The following is a 12689-nucleotide window of genomic DNA, read 5'->3' as shown; positions in this document are numbered from 1 at the left end:
CAAATTTACAAGCAAAAATGATTCAATTTGAAACACGGTGGTGATTATTTTTGCTCTCTCTTATTGTTTAAAATAATATCATTTGACAAAAAGTTGAAGGAATTTGAGGCATTTTTAATAAAATGCATTCAGTTTGGGTTAAAGAGAGTTCACATTGTTTCATTGTTCGGAGTCGGAGCAGGTCTGAGTCACCTTGGCTTGTGGATTTTGTGGTTATCTGTGAGTAATGTTTGTAGCAGAGCACATTAACACGCCTGCAGCCTGCTGACTGAAGCTGAGGCTCAGGATCCAAAATGGCAGCTCACCGTCCTCCTGACAGATTCACAGATTATCATTTGGGTCACGTACCTAAAGATTTCAAAGAAAGAAAATGTGTTTTCTGTTCAGTGTAAGGGTGTGATATTAATGAGCCAAAGGTGTCTGGTTTACAGACCTGTGAAGGCCTGTAAAAGCTTCAAAACATCCTTAAAATTGAGACAAACTGCCTCAATTTCTTGTGTGTGTTTGGTTTTATGTTTGCTGCTCTGGGTGTCTCAGGCCCGGGGCTCCTCGCACTTCCTCTTACCAAACAGTGAAATCAAAGCTGCAGGTTTATTCGCCCGGCAGCAGAGGCAGCAGCAGCAGCAGCAGCAGAGGCAGTATTGGCTTTCAGATGTATGAACCCACTCGAGGTGTGCTCGATTTATTGTTCGAGCCGTGTAAACACCCACAAACAGTGAGCGTTAGCTGCTTGTGAGGTAAGACGGATCAAGCGCTCCTCATCACGTCCAGAGTGTAAACACACAGGAAGCTGCTTGTAAACTGAGCTGTAGATTAAATAAAGACAAACTCGACATGAGAGTCATTGTTTCCAAGAGGCAGGGCTGCCATTTTGGGGACAAAAGGGGGAAACTGCTCTCACAGAATGAGCGCTGGAAAATGGTTATTAACAGTTTATTAATACACACTAAGCTGCTAAATATGACATGCGATAATCCTTTATTAATGCTTTATTAAATTTGTAGTGTTGCAGCTGCAAAGTGAATGGCAAAACAGAGTAAAAATATTAATAAACTTATTTATACGGCACCTTTCATACAAAACATGGAGCTCAAAGTGCAAAACAGGAAATCCAAAATCAGGCACTCAAATTAAATCAGGCAAGTTTTGATAAATTGGCTAAAAAAAAATACAGATTTGAAGGCATAATCAAAAATTTAAGGTATTAAAGGTCATTTAAGGCATAAACTGCTATTTAAAAAATACATATAAGATTGATTTAAATGTGTTAACAGCATAAAAGGGCCATTAAAAACAAAGACTATGATGATGTTAAAATGACGTGTTTAAAAATATCAACCCAGCCTGCATCTTTAATATGTTTGGTTAGGCTGTTGCATTTAATAAATAAGTAAACAAGCAATGTAAAAAAAAGAAGTATAAAAACATAGGAACAATATAAATAAAACTACTATCTGTTATTTTCTTGAGCTGTGATTACACTGACAATATTTCTTCAACCTGAGTGAAATAATTCTGGTTAAAAATTAAAAAATTTCGCCCCCCATGAAGCGTCTAATGCGTCCCTTCTGACTTTTAATTCCACAATTTTCAAGATGAACCCGTCTAAGGGTTCAGTAAAGGTCACTGAACACAGAACAATAAAGACTGAACTGAACTGAGGAACTTAGATCTTCTTTTGGAGCATCAGTATTTTCAACACTACTGAATGTTAATAATGTTTTATTTGAGAACAGGTGGTATGGAAATCTTACTGAAGTATCGAAACTTTTGACCAGCCTCATCCAAATGAAGGTGACAAACGGCGCAAGTTGTAAGTTTGGAATCGGCAGCAACGTGCCGAAACCTCTGCTGTGTTTCTGCTCTGAGTTCCAAGGCTGTCAAAAATATCAGAGTATCAATACTTTTTCAATACCTCATGTTTAAAATAGTTTCATAGCATCGAAGTTCAGCGACTGTTTGTGTCAGCAGTGCTGTGTGCACGTTGTTATATGAAAAAAAAAAGAAAGAAAAGAGAAAACGTCCTATTATTTGTACCCTGGACTTTTTCTTCTTTTTTTCCGTGGTATTGAAAGAAGTATCAAGTGTTTTTTTTTATACTAGTATTAAATCGTGACAACTCTGCTGTGTTCAGATTCACAGAGAAGCTTAAAAAAACAGCTGTGTTGACTCTTGTGTTGACATTTGTAGGCCTACTTTTTCTCCCACGTATAGAAAATTGATCAGGAAATCAATAAGAGAATCTGACCAATAAGCAGAATCCATAACGGCATTGGTATCAGCAGAATCTGATCAATCCCCATCCCTGATCTGGGGACAGTGTTTGTGTTTCTGCTGTTCTTTCTAATTAATCTCCGGCGCAGAGACGACTCCTGCAGCCGCAGAGAAGTTTTGTTTCTGAAACTCAGGTCAGCTGATGTTACCCCCAAACGCGCACGGAAAGAATCCAACCAGAGAGAAACAACTGCATTAAGCATTTACATGATTATCAGCTGCTAATATTTTCTTATTGAACGGATCATCCCCTCTCTACTGGGTTGAGGTGGTTACATTCAGATTGGGCTCATTCCATAAAATCACGATTAATCTGCCAGTTATTTTCTTTATCAATCCATTAGATTTCCGCTCTTTAAATAGTTAGACAGTCTGAATTTTAACACATGAAAAAAAAAAAAATATCTAGCACCTTGTGCAGCTGTAAACTGTCTATCCTTAAACATCAGTGCCTCTACAGGACCAGTAAGACCAGTAAGACCAAATGTTGGACATGACAACAATGAAAAAGAAAAGAAGTGACGTCTTCAGATCGCTTGTTTTGTTCCTCCAGCAGTTCAGAATCCAAAAATATTCAGTTTACTATCATAACAGACAAAGAAAATATTCACATTTGTATATAAACATCTCAACATATTGTTTTTTTTTAATATTCTATCCGATTCTTAATTTAATTATCTTTGTATTCTATGTGTGCAGCATGAAGGGACTACTACTGTGTTGATACCTTGATTTGAGGAGCCGGAACCAGAACAATCTTAGATCTTTCCTTAAAAATGACACAAAACGGTACATTTTGTTTGACCAACAGTTGAAGACTTAAGGCTTTTCTGTTTATAACATTATCAAATAGAAAAAAAAGAAGCTGGAACAAGGTTTTTTTTTTTTTTTGTTGGACTTCAAAAGTTTATCTGAAACAAACAGTCGATCAATCGCTGACTTCAAATTCATTTCCAAGTATTTAAACACTACCCAGTGAGTCCCCACATTTATTCTTTTTATATTTAAAAATATTTTTATTATTAAATAAGCAAAACAAGATGTGTAAAGACATCAATTTGGACTCTGATGGACATATTTTATTTTTTTTTTATTTTATTGACCAAACAGTTCAATTTCTGTCAACCAGCTAATTAATTTGGCTGATGTTTCAGGTTATTTGTATTTTATTTTACACAAATAGATCATTTTAAAGGTCAGTGTTGACTTTGAACATGGTAGTGTGATGATGATAATAATAATAATTAAAAAAAAAATCCTAATTCAAGCAGCTTGAAAGCTCCAGAAAAAGCCACTAATTGGATCCGGAGCCACTAAACTGTTTGTCAGAACATTTAAAATGTTTGATTTCTTTTGTTTGTGCAGAATTGACAGCAACACTGGCCTTTTCCTCTGATCTCTGAGGGAAACTGTGAAGTCTAGTGCTGCAGTGCAGTGATGATCTTGTTAGACTTTAGTTAATTCATTTCTTTTTAAAGGACACAGCGTGAACCTTCGTGCAGCCCGTGTTGTTTTTCCTTCTTCGTACCTGAACAACAAAATAAGCAGCTGCCGGAGAAAATAAAGAAATGCTACAATTTACTCCGACACGGTGTCAAAGCAGCCATCGCAGTCAAGTCACAGGAGGCGTAAAAAAAATTAAAATGGAGATTTGGTCTCAACAGCCGAACACAAGCTGCTGTTACAGTATCTGTCAAAATAATTCCAAATGCTCATTTAAAACAGAGTGTGTAAAGTAGAAGAGCTGGATTTTTATTTTACTGGGAGGGAAACTACACCACTGTCAGTTCTGCTGTTAAAAAATGAGATTTTGAGACACAGGTCATTTTATTTTCTCACACTTCATTTCATAGTGAAACATTTTAATGCTGTTTAGTTGAATGCTTGCTGATTTTAAGTTACTTTGTGCCGTCAGTGATTTTGTAATTGATGCTCTACAGTTGCGATGTGGAGACGCTACTGAGTTCGGGTGTGAGGAGAAAAATCGATTCTCTTGAGTGGGGCTGCAAATAACCATCATTTTCATAGTCGATTCACCTGTTCATTATTTTTTCAATTAATCAAATGACAGTTGTTTGTTTTAAAGTGTCAGGAAATGGTGAAAAATGTCAATTAGTGTTTCCCAAAAGCTTACAATGACGCCCTCAAATGTCTTGTTTTACTCACAACCCAGAGATATTCAGTTTATTGTCATACTAAAAAGAAAAAGAGAAAAAAAAGAGAATTTTTCTTTAAAAAAACAAACACTCAAATCAGTTAATTATCACAGCTCTATTCTGGAGTATCGTGATTCGGTTTTTCTTGATTCCTGAATCGATATTTCTTTATGCAGTTTAACTAGTGCTTAGCCTGTTAGCTTGATGCTAACACATAAAGGGAATTTCCATTAACACGCTAATGGAAATTAGCATCATGGTAATATCTTAACAAACTGATCCATTTGACTCCTCATGCTTAAATGATGTGTGTTCCCACTTTGAGGCATGAATTCCCTCTTTTTTTTTATTTATTATGCCATTATTATTTATATTACTTTATGTATTATTTTCTCATGGCACTGGTTTAATGAGCAGGAACAGATAAATTGTACTATTTTATTTACTGCTTTCATGCACAGTAGTATAGCAATGATGCTTCTGAAGTAAAACTCTGATAGACATGTGATGCTAATTGTTTTCAGAAATATGAATCATGATATACAGTCTCTAGAAGCGTATGATTCAACTTTTTTCCCGTGGTCTGGTTGTAAAAATACAAACAAAAATCACAATTATCGAATGGCAGTAATTGTAGAATCACAGTGCGTATCGAATTGGCACCTGAGTATCGTGACGATATTGAATCACAAGGTCAGTAAATCGAACAATTAATCAACTGGCAGAAAATTGATCTGCAATAATTTTGATCTAGACTAACTGATAAACTGATAAATTAAAAAAAAACATGGAATAATATTGAAAATAATCAAAAAAGGCCCTACTTGACTGTCATAAATTATGCTGCAAGTGAGCTGCTTAAAGCATTTTAATCTGCCAAAAACAACCTGAGCTCAGTGCATCACCGTGACAAAGCACTGCAAACAAATGTTAATCTTTAATAATAAAAGTTAATTGCTGTTAATACAAACTCAGCACTGTCCTGCAGCCTTTCACAAAAGAGGAGGGGCTTATGGCTTTAACTTTGAACTACTGCAGGAAGTCCAGATCAGCTGTCACCAACATACATTGATTATTGAAACTTTATATGTTTGATCCTCTGTGATATGTTATAGGTACTGAATGATTAACTGCAGCTGATTATTTTATGATGCTTTCTGGGAATCAATCATGTGGCCTTCATCCTGTGCAGTCAAGTGAAAGTAAAAGCTAAAAGTCTGAACCATTCCTATTAATTCAGCCTCTCACTGTTGATGTTTGTTAATTTAAAGTCTTTCAGATCAGTTTAACTGTGACCTCTGTGTCGTAGTCTAAGCTGCAGTTTGCAAAGTCAGCCTTTTTATTTTGTTTTCATTGTCATAAAATAAGGCGATGTTATCTGGGAATGAATTGTGAAATATACAGATGATCCTGCAGGATTACACATGTCTTAGTTTTCAGGTTTTCCCCCATCATGGTGTTTTTGTTCACTGGTTGTAACACTGGCAGACATTTTGTAAGAGCAGGTTGGAATACAAAAAAAAATAGCTGCATCCTTTCCTTCAGCTGCGGTGCTATCTGAACATATTTTGAGTCACTATCAGGGGCTGCAGATATGCCTCTGCCATGCTAAACAGTCTGAGGAGTTAATTTTTAACATTTCCTCTCCTGGTTGTTTAATATATTACAATATGCTGCTCAGAGTTGCTGTTTATGCATGCAAAAATACCGCCTCACTGCAAGATGGTGCAACTTTATTGTCAGAGGTGTTGATGCCAGAGGTGGATTCTGCAGAATTTATAGGTTGAACACACCCAGGGAGGACACTGTGGAATTTAGCCTACATTTTATTTGACACTTTTCATCGGAGGTGTTTTCCCTTTTAACATACATGTCAAAATGTAGAAAAAAGACTTGAGACTGAATATTAAAACATGGAGAATATGCCTTTAAAGTTGTTCACAGACTCCAGAATAATAACTTGATCTCTGGTGGAGATTTAAGACATGTCAGTCTGACACAATAACAAAGTGATCTTAGGTTAACTCTGAAATTAATCACCAAATCACAGTATCACAGAACATCTTTTTCTTTTCTACTTCCAGTTATGAGCTGCTCAAAGCTTCTCATTGGCTTCAAACATGGATGTGTCACACATTTTATTTTTCAGAATAACTTTGATTTTTATAAAAATTAAGATTATGTTACAGTCAAGCTTTATTATGAGCTACATTTAGTTACTTGAAGAATTAAAGTTTACCCAGATTTGTGGATAATGCATTTTAGCAGGGTTGTGAAATTGTTATATATTGTATCAAGGGTTGGGTATCGTTTAGAAAATTAGGATTCCAGTATCAATACCAGTACCCTTAAAGTGATACTGATACCAATGTACTACTTGATTCATTAAACCGTACATGGCTGCTAGCTGTAGCTGCAGTTTTGAGCTGAACACACACTTAGATTGAAGAATACTTCAGGTAATTGGCTGCAGGCAAAACTAAAAAAATACGTTTTTGTAGATCTGGGTGCAAAAAGGATTGATTGAAAGTTTGACTGGAGACGTTTCGATACCACTTAGGTGCAGCCCTACTCAATACCTTTAAGGTTGAAAGGCATTGATTGAAATAAGTCGGTATCAAGGATTATTTTCATCATCAGTTAATCTGTTGATTATTTTCTTGATTAAGTGATTATTAATCAAGTAGAGGTTAGGTCTGTAAAATGTCAGAAAATGGTGAAATATGTTGATTAAGTTTTCAAAAGCCCAAGCTGATGTCCTTGAATGTCTCTTTATGTCCAAAACCCAAGGATATTCACTTTACTGTCTGAAGAGGACTAAAGAGAGCAAAAAAATATTCACATTTGAGTAGCAGAAATTAGAGGATTTGGACATTATTGAGTACTCGCTACAGAACAGTAACACAACTAGATAACTAATAACTATAGGGTCACAGCAGCCTCATAACTAATCAATAACAAAAATGAAAACTGAGTACAACAAGAAAGATTTACTCAAAAGTAGCTTTAACTGGATTTTCTCTGATACAGCTGCAGTTTTAAAGAACATTAGCTTCCTCTTCTCCAACTTATTTCCTTTTTTCATTGACCTTCAGTCTAATGTGTTTTTTATCAGGCAGCTCTGCTTCTTTCTGAGATTTCACTCAACCGTAGACGTTATTTTTGTCTCCAGAAGAGGTTCATGGGAGTGAAATTGTGGTCCATGATAGATCTGCAGAACTTATCAAATGCCAAACTCTACCAGTGAAAATGCCACAGGGTACCGTTAACTCTTCCTCATCAGTGTTTCCTGTGCTCTCTTGTCCCTCTCTCTCTCTCTCTCCCTCTCAGTGGTTGGGTGCTCCCTCCTGCCAGCGAGGCAGCTTTGCCTTCTATAAGTCGGTGAGCAGCAGAGCTCAGCCCGATGGGCCCGTCCAAGTGTGGAAGCTCGGCGAGTTTTACTTCATCCGCTGTGGACCGCAGGATCCAGTGTGCATCGCTGAGGTGAGATACCTGCTCTCTGTTAGCTTAAAGCTGCTATAATCAGTACTTTTTTTTTTTATAATAACAGCAGTTTAGGATTATCATGACTAACTCCTCAATTTTATTGTTCCTTTTAGCTCATGTTGGTTTTCTCACCCACAACTTTACTGTTTTGGTTCATGCAAACCTCTTTCATCAGTGTTGTTTACGGATGCAGCAGGCAACTCTAAAAACCCACAGTACTGCAGATAGATACAGTTGAGCCCCTTTTACACTGGACAGAAACCCCACTAACATCTGGCTTTTGCCTCCAGTAGGAAAGGGTACAACTGGTGTTCAGTCCAGCATGAAATGACTCTTTGGTATCATGGATATTTATCAGCTCCAGCTCCAGCTCTGATTGTAAATGGAAAAATTACATCTGGTTTGACATGCTGAGTTTTGCCCCTTCTCTGGCAGAGCCAAAAAAGGCTTATCACCTCCATCTATAACTTTTGAAACTCTTTTGCCCCTTTCCCATCCATGCACATGTGCTGCTTGACTTGGTTAAACTTGCCGCTTCAGCCCAGCAGGGCGGAGTTTGCATCCACTTGAACGTGGGTATTTAACTGATGTGCACTTATCTTAAGTTGAGTGGCTGTAATACGGTGAATTAACGCATTAATTTGCTACAGCGTCTTCAAAAAAAGTCCCCTGATATTTTATCTAAAACTTCAGGAAGATTGGAAAATGTTTGGTTTTCTTCAGCAGTAACTTAACATGACTACTGTCCAGCTGAAAGCAAACAAAGCAGATACCTGAAAGTACAAACGGAGATGCAGAAGAGAATCTAAATTTCTGACTACAGAGATTCAGTTAGAAACTGCAAAAGTGCTGAGAGCTGAAAGCATCTTTCTTTATGCTCTCCTGCACAGAGTCAAGTCTCAACTTTCCAGTAACACAACAGAAAAAAACACAGAAAGGCAAACTTGGCTACTGCGAACAGGAAATAATTCAATGGCCAGTTTAAACAACCTGCAAGTACACGCTAAGTTTTGCATGAAAATGGTATTGGAGACTAGCTGGTAAACATGGTGGCAGTTAAAGAGGTTAAATACCCTAACCCTCAGGAGTTGGTGGAGAACAAAAGCAGAGCTAAAAGAGAGAAAATTAGTCAGGTGACACAAACACGCCTCTAAATGAATGATCATGTTGCTCTGGATCAGCTGGTTGTGTAAATAGACGACTGTTGCTAATACATTATCCATATCAACTTTATAATCATTTAAATTAACTTCACAATAAGGTGATGAGTCATAAGGATTCAGAGTAATTTATTATCATTACACCTTCGCGTAAAAAGTTCTCCTTTATCTTTAACACAGTAGGACGGACCCTTCGTCCTACTGGAGTCTTGCATGTTGCGTCCTGTCAACTCGGAGAACGCTCAGGCACATCAAGAGCACCAGCTCGATCCAGGATGGAGCAGGTCTCTCTGTGTGGCACAACAGCCTCTGATTTTCCCATTGTTTGGCCAGCCTGAGTTTCATTTCATTTTCCTGACCGGACGTTATCCAGGAGCAGCCTTAAGTCCCAGCTGTAGTGTGGCTCGCGCTCTTCCTCTTACCCTGAGGCGGGCTCTGGTGTTGCGTCCAGTTGATCTGGCTGGGTGGGCGAAAGATGCTGACTGCATTGTTGATCCACTCAGGTTTACTGCTCTGTAATCCGAACATCACGCTTCCTTTTTCAGTGCCTACGAGTGTATTTCTGTCATAGGTGATGCGTCTTCCAGCAGTAAAGCTGAAAAAAAAGAGATTAAAGGAGAAAAATAGCAAAGTTTGAAGGAGCTGCACAGCCATTGCCGTAGCAAACAAAGAAGATAAATAAAGAGCAATAGGTATTTTTATAGCTCAGTGGGATTGGCTTTGCTGTTGCTAGTTTTCCATTCACACTCAGAGCTTCTAAGAACTGGAGGGTGAGTCAACAACGCTAAAAACATGAAGATTATAGCTGCGTTTTAATTGCAAAAAGGTCAGAAATAAAGGAAAGAGTTATTTGATAGTGAATTCTGCTTCTTCCTTTCTAATATTCAAAATGCACAGGCAGTGAAAGACAGGACGTTAAGTTGGAACTGTCAATTAATTCCTGTTTACTCTCGCACTGTAAAATGTTTGACTTTATGTTTGTTTATTCCAGTTGACATTAAATATACACTGGAAATGCATGAAGACTCGATACTAGTTAGAGTGATTTTTTTTTTTCATAAGAGACGATGATTGAGACAATAAATGAATTACAGTGATCCTAGAAGGCACACCGCCTACACACACGGTGCGTTTAATCTCTCTGCCTCGCTCTCCGTTGCTGCTGCTGCTGTTTCATTCATCTGACAGCAGCCAGTTCAGATTCGCGTCGCGTTGAAAGCGATACAGAAATGTTTCAGTTCCGACCGGGGTGCTTCTACAGATGTGAGAGCATCATGTCACATTTCTGTCGGATTAAAGGGATAGTTTGCATTATTTGAAGTGGGGTTGTATGATGATAAGTAGATGGTGGCCACCAGTTTGGAGAAGCAGCAGGAGTACCGGTGTAGGGAGCTAATCAGTGTACCGCTGTGGACAGGGTCAGCAGCTATCGGAGCCATTTTTAAAAAAATCTAATTTAAGGAACTGTCACAGTATAAAGACCTCACCTCACATCATGTGCAGAAGGCCTGAGTTTAAAGTTGAAATTGACTTTTTTATGCAATCAGAACAGTGAAGATGGATAACAACAGTGCTATCTAGCAGTTTGATCTTTTAGCACAACACAAAATCACCAGTCTTTCCGTGAATTGTGATATCCCGATACAGTGTTTTTGAGAATCCATACAGTATAACAAAACACCCCTACTATATTTAGAATATTTGCTCTGCTTTGCTTCGCCGTCAGAGGGCCTTTTTCTACAGGAAATAACTGTTACACAAGATAAATATCGATCTCTCCACAGCAAGCAGATTACTTTGACAAAAACAGTAATTGTACCTCGCAGAACACGGAGGTTGCTGGTCTGCCGCAGCCTCGATCAGGTTGTTTGTTTGTGTTATTGTGTGAGTTGCGTGTTTTAAAAGAACGGTTTGGGTTCACCGAAGTCACACGATAACCCAAACAAACTAACTGATGGAGACCAGCAACTCTTCAACTCTAAATGTTTTTACCAGTGGAGTTTGGTTGGTTAGGGGAGAGCTATGTTTGGCTTACCTGACTGAGGTTTCCCATTGGACAATATTCTAAATACAGAATACACCAGTACTCCTGCTGCTTCTCCAAACTGACCAGTACATTTACTGTTAGTGTTCAGACAATACACCCAATCATCAAGAGGCTTGGGTGCCGGTTGGATATGTAATTCTTAAGTATTGCAATTTGATATTATGATTTATTGCAACTTTTGGTTGCTTTTTGACTAGACCAGGTGTCTGCAGCCTCTGACTTCAGAGTGACATGCGACTTTCCAGTGATAAAATGGAAATTCATAACAATTCGTCTTCATTATTATTATTTCATACTTTCTCATGGTTGTAGGCCAAGAATGATTCATACGTCTCTAACTGTAGAAATGTGTGCTCTATACCCCAAATAAAAAAAAAGAATGTTTTGATATTTCGTCAACTAAAATGTGCATCACAGACTGCGTCTACGGCTTGGTGCCTTTTCCTCTAAATACTGGCAGTGGCTGCTCTTATGCCTCCCTTGAGTAGCTATAGATGCCAAATCCAAAAGAAGAAAGAATTTAATAGTTGTGGCTCCAAAGAGATTTTTTTCCTTTTGTGACCAAAAATGCCTCTTTTGATTGTAAAAGTGGCTGACCTCTGCACTACACCATGGGAAAAAGTTGAATCATAAACATCTAGAGATTGTCATGAGTCAGGTTTTCCCAAAACGATGCACGTCAAACGTCAGTCAGTCTGAGTTTTATTTCAGCAGCATCATTCCCGTACTGCATGTAAAAAAAAAAGTTAAATAAAATCCTCTCTGAAGTAAAGTTCAACATGTAGCTATTCCTGCTCGTCAAGCGAGAGCCAGAACAAATAAATAAATAAAATAAGACGTGAGACCAAATTAAACAGAGCCCCTGAAAACGGCTCACAGCTCAAACGTGAGTTTTAGTTTCATCATATGAAGTAAAGTGGATTTGTAAGTTATCGCTGCAGTTGCAATGCTACGTTAATTCAGTAAGCATGTTAATGAGAATTCCCATTATATGTTAGCATCAAGCTAATGGACTAAACATTAGTTATTTACATAAAGAAAAAAATGATTCAGGAAAAAGAATCATGATACAAATAGAACTAATTCAGTTATTTGCTCCTCCTACCCTTACTGACTATGGATAAAAAAAAAAACCCAAACTGCCCCTTTAAACACTTTGTATTGCCTCATAGTTTTCCCTCCTTTCAGGGTTTCTCTTTTAAACAAACACATTGACCCCAAAAACATTAATTTCACCTCCTTCATTACAATCAATCACTGTCAATACAAAACTATCAGCCTAAATGCAATACGATCTCATTAACACGTTTTCAGCTCGCGACCTAAATTGACTAAATATAGCTTTGCCGTGGGATGTAGACTCAATAAAACATACTGTTAGTCTTCTATAGCCGGTGTGAGCAGGAGAGCAGGAGTGTGACCCAGTTATGGTTCAACGTGTCGCGGTTATGCACATATAAATAAATGTATTTATACATATATATATAATTAACAACAATAACCACAACCACATTTAGCACGTAATGTTCAGTTGGTAACATTTTATAATAACTATCATGAATAAAT

The 12689-nt window shown here is 37.6% G+C and overlaps 1 protein-coding gene across 2 annotated transcripts in view; it reads left to right on the top strand.

The window, feature by feature from the left end:
• Nucleotides 1-12689, top strand: part of LOC146319463 (uncharacterized) — a 52634-nt gene that overhangs the window by 13682 nt on the left and 26263 nt on the right. For both annotated transcript variants that reach the window (XM_084730061.1, XM_084730059.1), the window contains exon 2: nt 7761-7913. In XM_084730061.1, the coding sequence (XP_084586187.1) occupies nt 7761-7913 (153 nt within the window). The remainder of the gene's footprint in view (nt 1-7760; nt 7914-12689) is intronic.

The sequence above is a fragment of the Lutjanus erythropterus genome, chromosome 11 (assembly GCF_056507025.1).
Source record: "Lutjanus erythropterus isolate fLutEry1 chromosome 11, fLutEry1.hap2, whole genome shotgun sequence".
In the NCBI taxonomy this organism is placed as follows: domain Eukaryota; kingdom Metazoa; phylum Chordata; class Actinopteri; order Lutjaniformes; family Lutjanidae; genus Lutjanus; species Lutjanus erythropterus.
This window is presented reverse-complemented; position numbering and strand designations above follow the sequence as displayed.